We start from the raw sequence: 20,107 nt of genomic DNA, 5'->3' as shown, positions 1-20,107 counted from the left end.
GCGCTCGGCTGGCGCTGCCTGGGCGGTGCGGGGGCGGCAGGCGGAGCGAGCCGAGCGCCGGGCGGTTTCCAGGGTAACGGCAGCGGGCCCGGCCCGGGCTCGGTGCCGGTCCCGGTACCGTGCCGGTCCCGCTGCTGCCCATGGCCTGTCGCGATGCCATTTCATGGTACCAGAAGAAGGTGAGTGCGGCGCGGGGAGGGCGGGCGCGGGCCCGGCCGTGCCCTCAGCCTCCTCTCCCCTCAGATCGGGGCCTACGACCAGCAGATATGGGAGAAGGCCGTGGAGCAGACCCAGATGAAGGTACCGGCGGCGGGGGGGGCGGCGGGCCCCGCGCCCCTCGCCGCTGACTCGGCGCTGTGCTCCGCCCCGCAGGGCTTCAAGAACAAGCCGAAGAAAAAGGGGCACATCCAGCCCGATCTGATCGACGTGGATCTGATCAGCGGTGAGCGGTGCTGGCTCTGTTGGTTCCCCTCTGGCACCGAGGGAGCGGCTGGAGCTGGGTCAGAGGAGGGTTGGGTTGGAGATGAGGGAAGTTTTTTCACCCAGGGGTGCTAGCACTGCCCAGGCTCCGCAGGGAATGGCACAGCCCCGAGGCTGCCAGAGCTCCAGGAGAGTTTGGACAGTGCTCCAGGGATGCACAGGGTGGGATTTGGGGGTGTCTGTGCAGGGCTAGGGAATGGACTTGGTGATCTTTGTGGGAATCTCCCAGCTCAGGATCTTCCATGATTCTGTAGGTGAATCACAGCAGAACCTGCCCTGCTGCCGGGGGAGCCCCTGCTCCTGAGCTCTGAGCCTAAAGCAGCGCTGAAAACCTGAGAGCAGAGCAGGAGGAACTGGAGGTGGCTCTGCAGGAGTGTTTTGCAGGATTGGGTGGGCAGCGAACTGTCTGCTGGGACTGTGTCGCTTTAAATGGTGCCCAAAGCTGCTGTCACCCTCTGCTCAGCCCTGTGGCAGGGCTGGGGCTGCCCAAAGGGCAAGGGAGTTCTTGTGATTCACAGTTAATGGTGGCTTGTTTCCTCTTTAATTCCAAGGTTCTACCTTTGCCAAAGCCAAGCCTGAAATTCCCTGGACGTCACTGACAAGGAAGGGAATTGTGAGAGTGGTGTTTTTCCCCTTGTTCAGCCAGTGGTGGATACAGGTCACTTCCCAGCGTATTTTTATGTGGCTCTTGGTGCTCTATGTTATGCAAGGTGAGGGAACAGGCTGTGCTATAAACCTTCTCCTGCAAGGAATGTGACATCAAAGAATGTATGGATGTGGGTCTTGGGTGGGTAGGGGTGGACTTGATGGTCTTAGAGGGCTTTTCCAAGCTTAATGAGTCTATGATTTTGTAGTCCATAATCTAAAGCATGAGGATCTTGTCTGGAACCTACCTAATGTGCATTTCAAGGTGTGTGCACTAGCAATCACAGAAATTGAACAATAATGCAACAAAGCAAAGCAAAAAATAGTTGAAACAGACTCTCTAAATTTTTGCTTTAGTGCCATTTCCCCCTTTCCAGTTGTAGCAGTGGTGCTGTACTTCATGGTGCCTGTAGTGAGTGCCAGTGAAGTGATGGGACCCCTGTGCCTTATGCTGCTGCTGGGGACAGTTCACTGCCAGATCGTGTCCACCCAGGTGAACAGACCTGCAGGGAACAACGGGCTGAGCCGGCGCCGCAGGTGAGCAGCAGCAGGGCCCCTGCTGGGACCAGCTGGATCCAGCTTTCCCTCCTTCAGCTTGCTGCAGCAAAGATTCCCCCCGCATTTTGTCCCTTGTGCCTTTCCCAGTGATGCCCTGATGTGCTGGGGGTATAGGCAGAATTTTTTTTATTTGTAAGCCACCATTCTGTTTGTATGACTTCAGAAAAATGGCATCCGAAAAGCTGTTCAAATCTCATTCAGATCTTTTAAAAAAGACTTTAAAGTGGGTTCTTACACCAACTTAATTCTCCTTGTCTTAAAACTCAGGAAGTTACGCAAGCCTGTTGGTGTGGATGGGAACAGCTGGTCTCCTCCTGACAGAAGCAGCAGGGAAGAGCAGTCTGGCTCTGCATCTCTGCTGACCAATTTATCCAGCCTGCTCTTCCAGAGGAGGTACGTGATCCCTGCTGGGTTTGTGCTGCTTGTGACACTGGGAGCAGTTTGGTACCTGGAGAGTGAAGGCACAGCATGTGCTGTCACTGACATCCCCACAGCTTGTCAGACTTTTCTTGAATTAAAACTTTTGTGGTAATGTGGGAAGCTGATTCCTCAGGAATATTTAGTATGTCCTTATTAGATCATATAAAATTAGACTGTATAAAATTAGATCATGTGGAACCAAGTGTTAGATGAGCTGTAGAATGTGGTGGAGTTTATTTATTAGATAAGTGACCTTGTTTGAGTGAGATTATATTGTTGTTTTAGCTGATTTCAAAAAGCAGTTGTGCCTTCTGGTTTGGACAGTTGTCTCACTTTGGCACCTTCCTTCTCCAAAAGTAACTCAAGGAAAAGGAGGAGAGATTGTATGGGATAATATTTCATTGTTTTCTCCTGTTTTCCCAGGTGAATTTCCTGGTGAGTTTCCAGCTCACAGGTGCTTTCTCTTCATGAGGACTTTTTGTCTTCTGAATTGCTCTTATTTAAAAAAAAAAAAAAAATTAATGAAAATTTTCCCTTTGATTTAGAAGTTTTAAGATACTATTAGAGTTACATAAGATGTGTTGAGTGAAGGTGAAGCAGATGTAAATCTTTTTAACACACTCAGCACACAAAGCCTGCTAGCCAAAGAAAATTATTTATTCCTTAGGTATCTTGCTTGATGCTGCACCTGTGTGCCAATGGAAGACCAGAATGTTTTACCCCAAAGAGTTTTTCCCTGACATAAAAGCATTTAATTGTACTTTCTCTCCTAGGAATAGAAGAGTAAAGCTGGTAGCTGAGAAAGGGACTGAGACAGAAAGTGGTGTGAGTGCTGAGGGTGATGGCATCAAAATCAGACAGGCCAGATCTGAACACTGGCTGCTGCACTCCAGAGAGAAAAGTAAACTTTCTGATGGGGAGAAGAGCCATCAGGTACTGCCAGGGGACATCCTTTGAAATCACAGTTTCAGTGTGTTCTTTGTGTGCCCAGAAGTGTGTTGGTGTTTAACTGTATGGTTTGATCTAATACAAGGCATCTTGGCCTGCATTAGGGAACCTAGAAACCCCTTTCTGCCCCTCACTGAGCAGCTGGAAAGGTGCTGGTAATTTCTTTTCATAAAGTTTTGGGTTGGAAGGAATCTTAAAGCTCATCTCATTCCACCCCCTGCCGTGGGTAGAGGCACCTTCCACTATCCCAGGGTGCTCCAAGCCCTGTCCAAGCTGGCCAAGTATGGTAAAACACAGACAGTGCTGGGATGTGTGTTTTACCCAAGTGCTCTGTTCATTGTTGACACTTCTGATCACAAGGTGTTCAGTTAAGGGAGAGTGCTGATAATGACTAAATAAATTGGCCATTTTCAAAAGCAGTCCTGTAAAATATTTTGTTTTGCAAGACTGAGACATCCTTTGGGGAGAGAGAAAGAGCTAAAGCACCGTGACCTCTGTTGAAAGCTTTGAAACAAAGATTTTGGGAATTACTCTCGAGTTTCCTCTGGGCCAGTGATGTGTTAACTCCATATGAACTTGGGATGGATCCTGTGTGGAATTCTGTCATACTGTGCCATCCCACCTTCTCTCTGTGAAGGAGCTGGGAGAGAGGCAGAGCTTGGTGTAGGGGCACAGCCCATGATTTTGGGTTTGTTACCCCTCAGCTCTTAGACACGTCTGGGCTTAAGGCTGCTGGTAAGGCACAGCCAAGAGCTGCTGCTGCCTCCTCCTCTTCCTGCCCTTGCCCCAGCTCCTTCTCCACTCACTCAAAATTCTCATTACCTCTGAGGCAAGACAAGAGCAGGGGAAAAGAGTTAAAATCTGTGAGGTTTCTGTGATGCTGAGAGAATTGTGTTTCTGTGTTCTGTGGGGGTCCTGTGCTGGCTCTGCAGGCACTGAGGTCTGTGCCAGGGGGGCAGCTCTGCCTCTGAGCCTTTGGTGGGACTCAGGATGGTCCTTGGTGTGGCTTTGGCTGTGCATTTGTAGGATGATGGCACCAACAGGGATGGTGTTTCTGATGAGCTGTCAAGTGAGGAGGATGCTGAGGCCACAGCACAAAGGATCCTGTTACACCACAGCATGGAAGGGGCTTCCAGTGACAACAGCTATGAGGAGAAGAGGAAGAGGCCTCTGGTTTCTCTCAACCAGGCTGTCTCCCAGGTACCCAGGTGGGATCAGTGCTGTTCTCCACACCTCGTTTTCTGTGGATAATGAGGTGGTTTTCCTTTGGTCTTGGCAGGTCAAGCAAGCCCTGAAAGGTGCCAGAGACTCTGACAGTGTTGTGGAGTCTGAACTGGAATCTACATTATACAGGCAGGTATGGCCATAAAGTCAGGAGAGGGAGCTTTCCCAGGCCTGGCAGCTTCACAGAGCCAGTGAATGGGTTGGGCTGGAAGGGACCTTAAAGCTCATCTTGCTCCAGCCCCCTCCATCAGAACAGACACTTAGGAAATGATTGAGCTTCAGAGTCCTCAGGTGCCAGGTGTGACCTCCTCCCTCCCTGCTGCTTGGCAGCTTTGTAAACCTTCACAATGTTCACAATCCTGACTGTGCTGTTTTGTTAAACAAACCACAAACAAACAAATAACTAACTCTGTTCACAGCAGAGGACAATCCAAGCTGCTTCTAATTGCTCCTGTGCAATTAGAAAGAACTGCAATTGCTCTTGTGGTTGGGAGGCAGTGCTGTGCTTGCAGCTTTTAAGCTAATAAATTTGGATTTTAAAATCACAGACTATCCTGAGTTGGAAGGGACCCACAAGGATCAAGTCCAACTCCTGTAGTGAAGGAATAAATCTATTCTGTGAGATATACTCAGTCACTTCATTACTTTGTTTTTTTGCCCCTGCCACTCACCTTACCTGAAAATAAAATATAAATATGTGAATATCAACTTATAAATATGGAGATATATAAACTAATACAAAAGATAAATGAAATATTAAAATAGATTATGCAAAAGGCATAAAAATACATTTTTTTGTTAAAATGAGTACATTTTGTATTGAAATCAGGTTTTATTTTGTACGTTGGGAATGAAGGTAGGGAATTAATGAGCTCTATGTGAGTTTTGGTACAGAAATGCTTTTTTCCTAAAACATTGTCTTAAACCATTTCTGCTGTGTGGGTGCAACTGGGAGCACTCAAAGCTCTGGGAATCTGGGGAAAAGAGGAGGAGAAGGAGGAGAGGGTGGAGAAGGAGGAGGAGCAGGAGGAGAAGGACAATGAGGAGGAGGAGAAGAATGATGAGAAGGAGAAAGAGGATGAGGAGGAGAAGGAGGAGAAAGAGGATAAGGAGGAAAAAGGAGGAGGAGAAGGATGAGGAGGAGCAACTAACAGAACAAGAGAATGCAGTCTCAAGCTGTGCCAGGGGAGAGATACAGGTTGGATATTATGAAAAAGTTTTTCACAGAAAGAGTGATCAAGTACTGGAATGATCTGCTTGGGGAGGTGGTGGAGTCACATTCCTGGATCTGTTTAAAAAGCCTGGATGTGGCACTTGGTGCCATGGTCTAGTTGAGGTGTTAGGGCATGGGTTGGACTCGATGATCTCGAAGGTCTCTTCCAACCTGGTCATTCTGTGAATTCTGTGAGAAGGATGAGAAGGAGGATGAGGAGGAGGATAAGGAGAAAGAGGAGAAAGAGGATGAGGAGGAGGATGAGAAGGAGAAGGAATATGAGGAAGAGGAAAAAGAGGATGAGAAGGAGGAAATGATGAGGAAAAGGAGGATGAGAAAGAGGAAGAGGATAAGGAGTAAGAGTAGGAGGATGAGGATGAGGAGGAGAAGAAGGACGATGAGGAGGAGGATAAGGAGAAAGAGGACGATGATGAGGATGAGAAAGAGGAGGAGGATAAGGAGTAGGAGAATGAGGATGAGGAGGAGAAGAAGGACAATGAGGAGGAGGATAAGGAGGAGGACGATGAGGAGGATGAGAAAGAGGACGAGGAGGATGAGGATGAGGATGAGGTGCTGGTTTTCCGAAGCGGCGCGGGGCTGTGCTCACTGTGCCCCCGGTGCCGCCGCAGGAGCCCCGGCCGTGCCCGGGCGCGGCGCCGCGCGGCTGCAGCGTGAGCCGGCGCGACTCGGAGAGCACGCGGCAGGACTCGGAGACTGAGGACATGCTGTGGGACGACCTCCTGCACGGCCCCGAGTGCCGCTCGTCCGGCACCAGCGACAGCGAGGAGCGCTGCGCCAGGGACTGCCGCAGGGACCCCAAGGAGGATGTCTTCCAGCAGGTGGGTGCTGCCAGCCAGGAGCTGGGATGTGTTTTGAAGGACAGGTGTCTGCCAATACAGGCAGGAGCTTCTCTTTGAAATGGAGAATGTAAACCCCCTCCCTCCAAATTATTATAATTTTGAAATTAAGGGGCTCTCAGGCAGAGATATGGGAATTAGGAATAACAGTTCTTTACTAGGAAAATTAAAACAGAAATACAGTATTACAAACCCTGCCAGAGTCAGAATCCAAGCTGACACCCGTCAGTCAGTCAGGGTGTTGGCACAGTCCCATTCAATGGTGGCTGCATCCTCCTGCAGTGGCAGATGTGGTTCAGCTGGAGCAGTGCTCCTGGAGAAGGTGCAGTTTCATCTGAAGCTCCAGGGATGATGTGGAAAGGTCCAGTTTTCCTCTGGGATTCAGTGGAAAGAAGGTACCTTGGTGTTCCAAATCTCAGTAGGAAAGGCTTGGCTCCTCCCTCTGGGTGGAGCATCTCCCAGTGTGATGATGGAATTTTATCAGTCATGCCCTGGGACTCAGTGGCCATGAACAGGAGATATCTCCTGGAGGGAGGATGGGCTGTGGGAAGATAAAGATGATTGCCCAGCTGGTTTAAAGATGGCCCATGAGCAGATAATGTGTGCCAGGAGATCAGGGGCACTGCCCCACACGGCTGCAGCAGATGGGGACAGAATTCACATTTCTGTCACATCCTGTATTGCAACCCAACACAGAGTGCTTCTCCCCCTTCCCCATCTTCCCAAATGTGAGGGCACATGGAGGTGCTGTTGGTATAAGGGGAGCAGCCTGGATGAGGCCAGAGTCACATGGAAATCTGGAATGCTCTAAACAATATCAGTGATTCATGATCAAGTCCATCCCTCCCCTCTGCATGGCTGCTTATCCCAAAACAAAGTATTTCATCCAAAATGGAATTCCCCCTTCATTCCAATTGCATTCTAGGCAAAGACATTACTTACAGCAGGACCCACCGTTTGCTCTTTGTTTTTTTTTTTTCTAGAACCATCTGTTTTGGCTGCAGAACACCAGCCCAGCATCTGCCAAAGTGAGTGCTCTGATCTGGGAAGGGAATGACTGCAAGAAGGTGGACATGTCTGTGCTGGAGATCAGTGGCATTATCATGAGCAGGGTAAGGGGGCTGGGTGGCATTGCAGCCTCTCCTTCACACTTCAGAAAACCACCACCAAAACCCCTGGAAATAGTTAAACATGCAAATATTAGGAGCAGTATGAAACTGATCCCTCCCCAGCTGCAGAGATGGTTGTCCCACATGTTCTTACTGAAAAATTGCCTAACCCCCAATTTAGGAGGACTCTTGAAGAATGACAAGTACTGATTATCACTGATTGTCTCTGCAGGGTGCTGAAGGTGGGGGGTTGATTATTTGGCTGATTGGTTTTGGGTTTGGACTGAAATTGGTGGAATTATTTTAGGCCTAGTCCTATGATGGGAAGGGGAACCAACTGCTTGCCTGAGTTGATGCTACCACAACAACAGGACTTTTCCTTGATGGAAACCCCAGGTAATCATCCTATTTTTATTGCTGCTTGCCAGGTTAATTCCCACCAGCAAGGAGTGGGGTATCAAATGCTGGGAAACATCATCACCATGGGATTGGCCTTCCTGCCATTCCTGTACAGACTGTTCCGCACGGATAACCTGGAGCAGCTCTGCTCCATTTCCCTGATGGAGCTTCTGCACATCTTCTGTGGAGCCCCTGCCAGCCCCCCTGTGCTCATCCTGTCTGCCATCAACTTCCTGGAAAGGCTCTGCTTAACCTGGATGTTTTTCTTCATGATGTGTGTTGCTGAGAGAACCTACAAACAGGTGGGTTGAAAGGTCCTGGTGCCTGGAAAGGAACCTGGAAAGCAGGAATAAAAATGGGATGATGACCTTAAAGCTCATCTCATGCCAGCCCTTGCCAAGGTCAGGGAGGGGACTCTGGGAAAACTTTCATTGATCAGTCCCAAATCATACCTATCAGTGTCATTCATGACACTCCTGTTCCCCCCTTACCTGGCCCCAGGGTCTTACTCTGTCCCGTCTGTGTTGCCCAGAGCAGCTGTGGCTGCCCAATTCCTGGAACTCTTCAAGGCTAGGTTGGACAGGGCTTGGAGCAACCTGAGAGAGTGGAAGATGTTCCTGTCCATGGCAAGGGCTGGAAAAAGATGAGCTTTAAGGTCCCTCCCAATACAAACCAGTCTGGAATTTTATGAAAACAGCTGCTGCTAGAGAGGTTGAGCACCCAGGTCTCATGCTGGGCTTCCCCAGTGACCCTTTTTGCCAGGTACCACTAAGAATCCCAAGCAATCTGTTCTGTTTTACACTAATTTATGGTTCTGTTTTTAACTTGCAGAGGTTTTTGTTTGCCAAGCTCTTCAGTCACATTACATCTGCTCGGAAAGCCAGGAAATATGAAATCCCTCACTTCAGGCTCAAGAAGGTGGAGAACATCAAGATCTGGTTATCCCTTCGCTCCTACCTGAAGGTGAGTTCTGACCTGGGGTTTGGTTATTGCAGAGAGTGACAGTGGCAGTGCCAGCTGTTTGTGTGAGTTTTGGCTGCACACCACACTCAGCCCTGACCCCATGTCCTTGTTTCTGCAGAGACGAGGCCCCCAGAGGTCTGTGGATGTTGTGGTGTCCTCAGTCTTTTTACTGGCTCTTTCAATTGCTTTTATCTGCTGTGCCCAGGTGAGATTTTAACCTTTGTGGTTTATTAAGGAAGGAAAACCCTCCCAAGTGCTGGAGGTTTTTCTTTCACCAGCCCACAAAAGGCTTGAAGTGGAGCTGTTTGACCCCAGAGTAACATAGAGAGTGTAGCATTTTTAAAGAGCTTTGTCATTTTTAGTTGGAGAAAGAGGTTCATTCTGTGCTTGCAGAGCAAGGTCAGGGGTTTTATAATCATTAGGAAAAATTCAGGACATGGCCATTTGGGCACAAAGGAGAGGAGACTCTGCCCAAGGACCCCAGGTGTTCACAGGACATTTATTCCAGAGGGCTGATTAGAGCATGCTCTGCAATCACCATGTGGAAAAGCAGGTCAAGAACTATTACTGGCACCTTTTAACCCTTGACTAAACCTGTTACAGGCAGCAGTGCCAATGCTGGAGCTGTTTTCTTGGTCAGTTCTGTGTTCAGGCAGGTCCTTGATGCCCTGAAGGGGCAGCTGTGGAGGTTTGTAGATACTGGCACTGCTGTGACTGTTCTTGCAAGCCAGAGGTTTCCAGAGGAAGGAATGACAATCCAGTCCTGCTGTGTGAGTCCTTACTGGGAAAGGCAGGAGCAGCTTAGGCTGGCTGAGGCTGCCAGTGGGACAAGGAAAGGCTCTTCATTGCCTGTTAGATGGACAGAGGGAGGGGAGAGGAGCAGAAGGAAAAAAATATCCTATTCCCAGCTAAAGGCAGGTTAGAAATGAGAGCTTTCCCTGTAATCCCATGAGAGGAGTGATTTACATTTCCTGGGAAGAGCTGTCAGTGGCTGTGGAGCAGCCAGGGCTGGGCAGAGGAGGAGCAAGGGCAGTGCTTGTGCACTTGTCCCAAGAACATGCACTTTGTCAGTGACATTTGGTGCTTTGTTTTCTCCCCTTGCAGGTTCTTAAGGGTCACAAAACCTTTTTGAGTGCAGCTTACAACTGGGAATTCCTGATGTGGGAGGCAGCACTGCTCCTCTTTCTGCTACGTCTGGCATCTCTGGGCTCTGAGACCAACAAGAAATACAGCAACATTTCCATCCTGCTCACTGAGCAGGTAGCTCCCTTTAGCTTGTTCTCCCCTGGGCTTTGTGTTTGTTTGGATATAATTATTGTATTTCAAACCAGCTGCAATACTGGAATCGAACTTTAGAATGTAGGAATCAACCCTTGTTAGCCAGAAAGCAACAAAGCACTGGAAGGGATGAGCTGGTCCTGTTGGGACAGACCCAAACTCCAAAGTTTTAGATTAATTTGGTCTCTGGGTTAATGTGTGTTAGCCAAACCAATTGGAAAAGAATGGTGTTATCAGTGCTAAATTCACTACTTCAGGAGTGACAGCACACTGCAGGATTGGCTCCAGTTTCCCTTAGGGTTAGGAATCAGCTGGGGGCTGGTCCTGGAATATCAACCCCTGGCCTGTGATGTCTGTCACAGATAAACTTGTACCTGAAGATGGAGAAGAAGCCAAACAAGAAGGAGCAGCTGTCTCTGGTAAACAATGTGCTGAAACTGTCCACAAAGCTGCTGAAGGTGAGGTGCTCTGCCTGAATGGTTGGATTTTATGGAAGCAGGGAGTTATGGCAGTGCCAGGTGGCCCTGCCCTTCCCTTGGTCTGGGAGTTGGTGCTCACAAAGGGGATTTTCAGTGCAGAGGGAGCAGCTCAAGGCCAGTGTGGGTAATTAGTGCTGTGAACTCTTGATGAGCAGTGGGTTAACTAAGTGAGAGGAACTGGGGTGAGCACAGCATCTCCTGGCTGCTCCAGTCTCATTTTCCTTCAGCAGCTCTGATGCTGGAGCTCACTGCCAGCAGCAGGGAGAGATTTGGGAAGGAGTGAGCAGGGCCTGGGAGTCCCCAGGTTGGGTGGGTGATTCTGCAGCCTGGGGTGTCAGGCTCTGGGGCTGCTGCAGAGACTCTGGATTCAGCAGGAGATGTCTCTGGAACACTGGCAATTCCTGTACATGTATTTAAGAGAGGCAGCCCAGTCTGTTGGAGTGCCAGTGCTGAGCTAAAAGTCAGAGGATGAATTCTTTGGTGTTGGTGGGTGCTAATGGACCCTGGTCCTTGTCCTGCCCCTGCAGGAGCTGGATAGTCCATTCAGGCTGTATGGACTGACCATGAACCCTCTGATCTACAACATCACACGGGTTGTCATCCTCTCTGCTGTCTCAGGAGTGATCAGTGACCTGCTGGGATTCAATATCAGAGTAAGTGTCCCTGTCCCAAGCACAGAACAGCTCTGGGGTCACTTCTGGGGTCACAGCCCTGAGAGAAGCCTGGGTTTGCACTGGGAACCCAGACCCCAGAGTGTGCTGGGTGTGTCCCCACCTCCCTGAGCCAGTCTGGGGACAAGGACAGAGCTCACTTTAGTTTCAGTTCCCTTCAGGTGAAGCTGTGAGAATCCAGGGTTCTTCACTTTATCCCAGTCCTCCTGTGACTCATCCTGAAACTGGAGCTCACTGAGCAGAGCAGGGTGGGCAGGAGACACAGAATGTTACCTGGAGATGAAGATTCCTGTTAGACCCAAACTCCCTTTCTTGTCTCTTTGCAGTTATGGAAAATTAAACCATGAGCTGGCAGAACATCAACCCTGGGCATCTCCACCAGACACCAGAGAAGAGAACCAGCAGTGTGGGCAGAAAGAAGAAAACTGACAGAAATCTGTAATTCCAATTTCTAAACAGATTCCCAGTGTATGTATCAGAAGTTTTCTTTCTGCTTTACTGCTCTCCAGCATCTGGAATGAACTGGTCTCATCAATGATGTCATCCCATGGCATGCACAGAAAAACTGGATTAATGGGGCCAAATCCTGGCAGCTGGCACTGACCCAGCAGGAACTGGTGTGGGACATCAGCCACTAAAGCCATACAAGAGCTGCAGCTGGGGGGACACCAGTGCCTGTGACTGGTGTTTCTGTAAAACCTGCACTCTGGGCATGTGACAAGGAGGGACTCAGCCCTCCTGGGGCTGCACTGAAATATTCCAGCTTGGGAATCCTTTGCTGCACTGACCTGCCTGTGCTGAAGAGCTTTTCTTCCCTTAAAGCTCTGTGTGCTCAAGGCTTTGCCTCCATCCTGAAGCACCCCAGGTGAATTCTCCCTCCCTGCTGCCAATCCAGCAATACCCAAATCCTGCTGGTGGCTTGTGCTGGGGCTGCTGCAAAGAAATTATCAGTATTTTTTGAGGACAGTGGTTGCAGGAGAAAAACCTTTCAACAAACTCTACAGGCAGAGTGTTCATGAGCTGGAGAATGTTTTGCCACATCTGTTCCCTGGAATACTCAGCTCCATCCTGTCCTGGCTGGGACAGCAGCTCTGCTCCATGCTGTCAGCAGTTGGTGCAGCCCAGCACTGCAATAGAGCCTCACCCTGAACACCTGGGGAGGAAATCTGGGGGAAAAAACAGCTTTGACAGAAACTTCCTCAGGTTCATGTTTACAAAGGTCATGGAGAGCAAGAAAATATTTGAAGGCTTCTGTAACATTTCCCTTCACTGGCTCCAATGGCTTCTATTTATTAGTAGTGAAAACAGCAAAACCTGAGGAACTTCTCATTCCTTCACAGGAGTGTAAAATGGAAGAAGAATTTTTGGTAATGAATTGTTTACAGCTATTTTCTGTACAAGGAAAAGTTGTGAGATGTAAAAGGAGATGACAGTTTTATATAGCAAAATGTGCAAATAAACCTGCAGGACAAGCACTTCATCATTGCCAAGGGTTTCTACAGCACCTGATGATTTTTATACCATCTTTTTGAACATCTGTTACTGGAATGGAGGGAAACATCCAATAATAAATTGCATTTGTTTTCCAGAACATCAGCATGTTTGTGGGTAAAATCTGGATCACACCCCTGAAAGCCAACCAGGAGCCTGGTTTAGACAGTGCAGAACCAACAGGCCATGAACTGGAGCTGGATTTTAAGATTGTGTAAAAATCATGAGTGATTTCCAGGTCTCTCCAGTCAGAAGCTCAGGAGTCTGTGTGAAGGTGCTGTAAATAAGTATTTACACCAGCACATCCAGCCATTGTGTAACATTCCAAGGCCACGTGGATGCAGGAAGCACAGAGAAAGGTCTGGGGAAGGGGAAATCCCACACAGGTAGGACATGGTCACATTCACACACAGGAAAACGAGAGGGGATGGCAAGAAAATCATATCAGTGCTGCCAGTTCCTCTGGAATTAAAGGTCTGGGTTTGTCACTGCCCTCAGAGCTCAGGGTGAGGGCACACAACATAACCCAGCCCCAGCCTCTGGGGAAGAGCACAGGAATATCTGCACAGGCAGCTCAGAATATTGAATATTTCACAGCCCTACTGCAGCCAGGGAGGATTTGTACGTGTTCTGCTCCACAGCAAACCTCAATGGATCACCACAGTTCAGAGCTGCTTTAAAGCCCTTTGAATTCCCAAAGTCTTTGTTTTAAAAGCTGTTTGAGCAGTCAGCTGTCCTTGTGAAGAATTCCACTCACAACTGCCTCACTGGGCTTCGTTAGCCTTTGAAAACATCTAAAGTTTCAAAGCCAAAATGAGATATTCTCTTACTTTCAAAGAGCAAATCCTATCAGTTTGAATTTTGAGTAAAGTGAAGCTCAATTTTTTACTTCTTTCTCCTTCTGCAAACTGGACCAATGGATTCCTTTTCCCACTTTTCTGCAGTCATTAAACACATCAGATGTCAGGAAATCATCACTAAATTATGAACAAAATAAATCCCTTCAGTCTGTTCTGACAGCCATGGGGCTGATGTAGCAGTGATTTCTGGGGGTAACATCCCTCTGTAAAATATCCCTGCCAGACCAAACCACAGATGTGAGTCCCCTGTACCCTGTGTGCCATCAGCACTCCTTGATCACTCATTCAGAGAAAACTGGGGAGAGTTCTTACACACACAGGCAAAAACTGCACTGAGGAAGCTGCTCTGGAGTCTGTCCCAAGGTCAGTTTTTACCTCTACACAGATAAAATATCCAATTCCTAATTAGCAGTAAATAATTAAAGATGGGACTTCAGTCTCAGCTCTACATCCAGGCTGAATATGTCATGGTGCCACAAGTGAAACCAAAGGAATTATGTTACTGAACAGAATCCAGAGTTTCTTCTCCTCACAGAGGTTGCAAACCAAATCCCCCTGAATCAAGGAACTGAAGTGATTGTATTCAGAAAAAGCAAAATCACAGAATTGTGTCCAATACCATATTTAGCTCCAGGGCTTTTTGTTGGATATTAAAATCCCAGGAAACAAATCAATGGAGCAGCACCAGTGGCTTCTTTGCTGCTCTGGGCCTGACAGAGCCAGCTGTCCCTGTTGTCCCTGGCCAGCAGGAGCACGAGGGATTGCTGATGTCAGAATGCACCAAGCTCTGCAGAAAAGCCTCACTTCAGCCCAAAGCTGCCCTGGCTGTGCCTGGAACCACAGGGAGGATCAGATGGGATGGATGCAGGAGAGAGCCCGGCACAGGAGCAGTGAGTGAGTCAGGATCACACTGGCAGCAGAGGCACTCAGGAACCTTGGTCACTTGGAGAAGCTGCAGCTGGAGCAGCAGACACAGCCTGCAAAGGGACACAGGGACATGGCACAGTGGCCCTGAAGCCACCCACAAGGTCCCTCCTGAGCTCAGATAAGGACAAATCAAATACTTCTCCCTCTCTAACCAGTTTCTGAGAAGAAAAGAACCATTGCTGTAAATGAACCTCATTGGAAAACTGATTAGAACATGTTCCCTGATCCAACTTTCCCTGATATCCCACCTTTCCCTGATGCAATCTTTCCTGATATTCCAACTTTCCCTGATGTCCCACCTTTCCTAGATCCAACCTTTCCTGATATCCAACATTTTCTGATATTCCAAAGTTCCTGATATCCAACTTTCCCTGATATCTCACCTTTCATAAATCCAGCCTTTCCCTGATCTCCATTCCAGCCCTTCCCTGGCTGCAGCTCCTGCCGAGGTCTCCTCTCCTCCACCCCAACCTTTGGGCTGCAAATCCCTGTGTGACCCCAGGACAAGGAGGAACACCAGAGAAAAGAAAACATCAGCACCGAAAAGCTAAGTACTGTGAAGAATGGGATAAGGGAAGTTAACAATACCAAGAATTCCACATCCAGTTAAGCCTCCCAGGCAGGATCTGTGCCAGCCCCAGCCTGCAAATGCAGCACAAAGAGAGGCAGAGCCAGTGCCAGGGGCAGGGAAGCACCAGGGCTGGTGGCATCTCCTGGGCACTGGGCTCAGCTCCACGCTCCAGCCTCTGAAAATCCAGCCAAGAGCCCAGCCATCCTTCTTCTTCCTGCTGGACCCACTTATTTTGCTTTATTTTCCTTTATTTTGCTTTTACTGCAATATCCAAGAGTGACTTCCTTAAGCAGAGATAAGAATGAACATCATATTTTGGAAAAAAAAGATGATGGCACAGAACAGCAACAGCACAATGTGCACACAAACATTGCTTAAAAATTCACTTACCTGGACTGTGATTCCCCTCCCAGCTCTCTGCTCCATGCTGCAATCTCCTGTTGGGGCTCCTGAAGTGCCCCAAAGCAGCTGCTGCTCAGAAAAAAAAAAAAAAAAATAAGAGATGAGAATCTAAAGGCAGATTTAAAATCCAGAAAAATATTTCTCTATTTTGAGAATTTAAACTGAATTTATCCCATCTCAGGATAATTGGTTTTGAGTTGAAACATTCAGAACATCTTTCCTTCTGATGCTGAGGTAGGCACAAAATACTTTAGGACACTTTGCCACAGATCCAGAACAACATTTTCTGTTTCTTTCATAACTCCAAGGAGTGTTCAGCTGTGCTAAGGAGAGAATCAGATTTAAAATACAAGCAGAAACATTCTGAGAGACATTTTTACACCCAGCTTTTCTACCTGTGTCCTGATGTTCTGCTTTTGAGAACTCCCTGGCAGTGCCAGGAATGAGAGTTCCCCACATCCCCATCCTCTGATTCATCCTGTACCTGGGAATGACTTTTCTGCTTTTATCCTGCTTTTCCTCAGAAAAAGCAACACAATTTTACAGATCCTGACACAGACAGAAGGGTTTAGCCTGTTTGGAAGTTGAGAAAGGTCAGAAGGGATCAGGGCTTGTCAGATCCATACAATTTGTTCAGATATTCAATTTATTAAAATTTTGTAGGACATAAATAACAATGGCCATTTGAGAAATATCCTTGTGGAAAGTGAAGGGAATGAGGATCTGCAGGGGCAATGGGGATTTGGAAGTCCTAAAAATGGAGGGAAATTACCAAATTATTTAAGGCACAACAGGGTTTTGCACTGCCCAGCTCCAGGAAAGGTGAGGAGCTGGTCCCAGAGCCACACTGGGGGAATGAGTTCACTGACAGGAATTTTAAACTGTTTTGTCTTCTCCCAAAATAGCATTTTAATAAAACCACTTAAAATAACTTGATATTATTTTCCTATCCATGGAAAATAATGTTATTGTGCATTTGACAATAAATCCAGTGCATTTGTGGAAGAAAACCACATTTCAGGGTACAAAATTACAAAGAATAAGGAACCACAGCCTATGCAAAAAGCTGAATGGCAAGTACTGCACCAAGATGGACTTTTTTTCTGAATTATAAACTGATAAACTCCTTTTTCTTGAAAGGGATAAAAAAATAATCCCAAGCACCAAAAACTAGAGCTGTTCCAGCCCTGTTGGGTGCAGCACATCACTGCATTTCTTAATTAAGAACAAACAGATTCTATTAAACTATAAAAAGTGCTCAAGCATCTTAAGCAAAGGGAAATTTAAAGTCTATTAAAACTGAATTTCTCAGGTATGTGGGGCCTCCCAAACCCTTCACAGCACTGCTTGGAGCCCTTCCTGTGACATCCTTCGAGAGCTTTTCCTCTGGAGATAAAAATATCAACTTTTCCTCCTGGTCCACGCTCAGATTTTTAATTGAGGAGCACAGGCAAGGCAAATGCCATCTGTTGGTAGGAATCCTGCAGCCCTGCTCCCAGCTGACACAGGACAAGAGCTGACAGGCAACTGCTTTGGTGAAAAATGTTTAAAAATCTTTTTAGGAGCATGAAGAGGATTCATTTATTCCCAGGAAAAGCAAAGATCCCAGGGCTGGGAGGAGGGAGGGGACCTGGCACAGGATTTGTTGCCAGGCTCAGAGGGCAAAGCACAAACTCTGACACTGTGCCCAGGGAGGCTCCACAGCAGAAAGGATATTTTGGATTTTTTTTGGAAGCTGCATGTCCTGGATTGAAGGACAGGTGTCTGCCAATAAAGGCAGGAGCTTCTCTTTGAAATGGAGAATGTAAACCCCCTCCCTCCAAATTATTATTGTCATTTTGAAATTAAGGGGCTTTCTGGCAGAGATATGGGAATTAGGAATAACAGTTCTTTACTAGGAAAATTAAAATAGAAATACAGTATTACAGAGAACAATCCCAAACCCTGCCAGAGTCAGAATCCAAGCTGACACCCGTCAGTCAGTCAGGGTGTTGGCACAGTCCCATTCAATGCTGGCTGCATCCTCCTGCAGGGGCAGATGTGGTTCAGTTGGAGCAGTGCTCCTGGAGAAGGTGCAGTTTCCTCTGAAGCTCCAGGGATGATGTGGAAGGGTCTGGCTTTCCTCTGGAATCCAGTGGCAAAGGCTGCTCTGGTGTTCCAAATGTCAGTTTTTATCTGGGTAGGAAAGGCTTGGCTCCTCCCCTGGCTGGAGCATCTCCCAGTGGGATGATGGAATTTTATCAGTCATGCCCTGGGACTCAGTGGCCATGAACAGGAGATATCTCCTGGAGGGAGGATGGGCTGTGGGAAGATAAAGATGATTGCCCAGCTGGTTTAAAGATGGCCCATGAGCAGATAATGTGTGCCAGGAGATCAGGGGCACTGCCCCACCTGGTTTAACAGATGGGGACAGAATTCACATTTCTGTCACATCCTGTATTGCAGCCCAAGACACCACTCCAGTGAACAGGTTCTGCTCCTTTCCCCTTCACTGTCACAAAGTTCTTTACATCTGAAACACTCAGCTCCAGCTCCCCTGAGCCACAGATTTTTTTCTGACTGATCTTCACTCTGGTTTTACCACCTGCTATTGAGGGGTTTTTATTCCCTCTCTTTGTTGAGTGTCACCAAGTTCAGGTTTTATCTCTGCATTTCAGCTCCACATCTGTAATTGAGGCAGTGGGGAAGGTTTTTACACAGAGTCCAGGGAAGGTTTTTACACAGAGTCCAGGTAAGGTCGTGCATAAATAATGTCTAGAGAGATGATATTCACTTAGGAAACAAGTGGGCAGGGCTTGAATGAAATGAGCTTCAAGGTCCTTCCAACCCAAACCAGTCTGGGATTCAAAGATTAAAAGCTGCACAGAAACTGATCTAATTTAACCAACTCCAACTTCAGCAGCTTTATAATCACCCTGGGCAACTGCTTTGAAGTGTGTCCCTTCAAACTGGAATGAATCAGATTTGATAAAAATAAAAATCTTAATAGAAAAATAACAATTTATAGAGTTCTCTTTGCTTCAAGCATTAACAAAAAGGGACGTTAAGTCTTTGAAATTCTGTGTAGCAGGCTGAGATGGCATGTTAAATATTTGAAATGAATGTGAAATTAGAGAATCATCTGCTGGCTTTAGTCACAGTCTGGCTTTAGGTATTTATTATTTAAAAGGTGAAAAAAGCCAACTTTCTGACAAAATAATGATTTGGAGTTTAATTAAACCCGTAAGTAGTAATCCAGAAAAATGCAGCTTTGCAAAACAGCTTTTCTCTCCAAATGATTGGATTTTACCTATTTAGATTTTTGTTTAGAAACAATAGCACAGTGTTGTGTGGATTAAATCCCAGGCTGGAGATGGGACTGGGCAGTCCCAGGGCTCCCTGTGCTGCTCAGGTATCACAGCAGATAAAGGATTTATCTGATAAAAGATTTGCAGGAAAACACTGTCAGGGGTTTTTCTCACCACCCCCACCCAAAAAAAAAAAAAAAAAAAAAAAAAAAAAAAAAAAAAAAAAAAAAAAAAAAAAAAAAAAAAAAAATTTAAAGTTACCCTTACTTACCCTTTTCCAAGGGGAAGTTTTGGCACAGAGAACCACGAGATGTTTCTGATTTGTATCCCAGGGATGCAGCTTTAGAGAATTTGTGTGTTTTAACAGGGAGGAAAGGGAAAATTCAGGGTTTAACTGGAGAGGTTTGAAGCAGCCTGGGAGCACCAGCCCCACTGGGAACAAAGCTCTGGCAGCTCCTGCAGCAGCAGAGCCCCGAGCAGGGGGAGATTTTCTGCCTGAGCATCACCCCATGGTGCTGCAGCCCCTGAGGAGGGGTCATCTCCCCTCAGCTGGAGGATCCAAGGTCTGACAGGAGTTGTTTCTATGGCAGCAGCACTTTCACTCACAATATGAATTTCTCTCATTTCACACTGTGCTGTTAATTTTTGTGTCTTCTTTTTGGCACAAGCACCTTGGCAGGTGCCTCTCTCTGCCCCACCTGCCTTCAGCTCTTCCAGAGCAAAGAGCTCCCAGCTCATTCATCTTCCAGGACCTGATCATCCCTGTGGGTCCCACCCAGCTCAGGTCATTCTGGGATTCACTCTCTTTAATTTTGAACATCCTCAAACTCTCCACTGAAGCAAGAAAACATCAGCAGTGACCAAAATGAGCCACTGGCAGTGGTGGCACCTCCTCAGCCCTGGGGCACTGCTCTTTTCTTCCCATGAAAAACAACTGGCTGTAAACCTAAACCTAAACCTAAACCTAAACCTAAACCTAAACCTAATCCTAAACCTAAACCTAAACCTAATCCTAAACCTAACACTAACAAGTAAACCTAAAGCTAAATCAAACCCTAAGCCTTTCCCCAAACCCAACCATATACTCTAAGACTAACATTGATCACCTAACCCTGATCCTAAATCTAACCACATCCCCTGACCCTAACCACTAAGCATAAACCTGTCCCTAACCCTAAAACCTAACCCTAATCTCACACCTAAAACTAAGCCCTAAATCCTCACCCCTAACCCTCAAACCTAATCCTAACCTTAACCCTAATACCAAATGCTAAATCCTAACCCCTAACCCTTAAATCCAACCCTAACCTTGACCCTAATACCAA

The 20,107-nt window shown here is 47.3% G+C and overlaps 1 protein-coding gene across 3 annotated transcripts; it reads left to right on the top strand.

Moving 5' to 3' along the window:
* The first annotated feature begins 25 nt into the window (after positions 1-25).
* PHTF1 (putative homeodomain transcription factor 1) lies at positions 26-12,835 on the top strand. Of its 3 annotated transcripts, XM_056511240.1 has the most exons (18): positions 26-179; positions 244-300; positions 373-442; positions 1,032-1,190; positions 1,503-1,662; positions 1,951-2,076; positions 2,877-3,036; positions 4,078-4,251; positions 4,331-4,408; positions 6,118-6,327; positions 7,329-7,457; positions 7,883-8,155; positions 8,685-8,816; positions 8,935-9,021; positions 9,921-10,076; positions 10,457-10,552; positions 11,101-11,226; positions 11,571-12,835. In XM_056511240.1, exons 1-18 carry the CDS (start codon positions 141-143, stop codon positions 11,589-11,591), a joined length of 2,253 nt encoding a protein of 750 aa, XP_056367215.1. In that variant the 5' UTR covers positions 26-140; the 3' UTR covers positions 11,592-12,835. The 3 variants fall into 3 exon arrangements, with proteins under 3 accessions (XP_056367215.1, XP_056367214.1, XP_056367216.1); XM_056511239.1 differs by having other exon boundaries at positions 38-179; positions 244-442; XM_056511241.1 differs by lacking the exons at positions 26-179; positions 244-300; positions 373-442 and having other exon boundaries at positions 1,107-1,190; positions 1,483-1,662.
* The last annotated feature ends 7,272 nt before the right edge of the window (positions 12,836-20,107 follow it).

Source organism: Oenanthe melanoleuca, chromosome 26, assembly GCF_029582105.1.
Source record: "Oenanthe melanoleuca isolate GR-GAL-2019-014 chromosome 26, OMel1.0, whole genome shotgun sequence".
Classification (NCBI taxonomy): domain Eukaryota; kingdom Metazoa; phylum Chordata; class Aves; order Passeriformes; family Muscicapidae; genus Oenanthe; species Oenanthe melanoleuca.
Note: the sequence above shows the minus strand (reverse complement) of the source record. Positions and strands in the feature narration are given on the sequence as shown.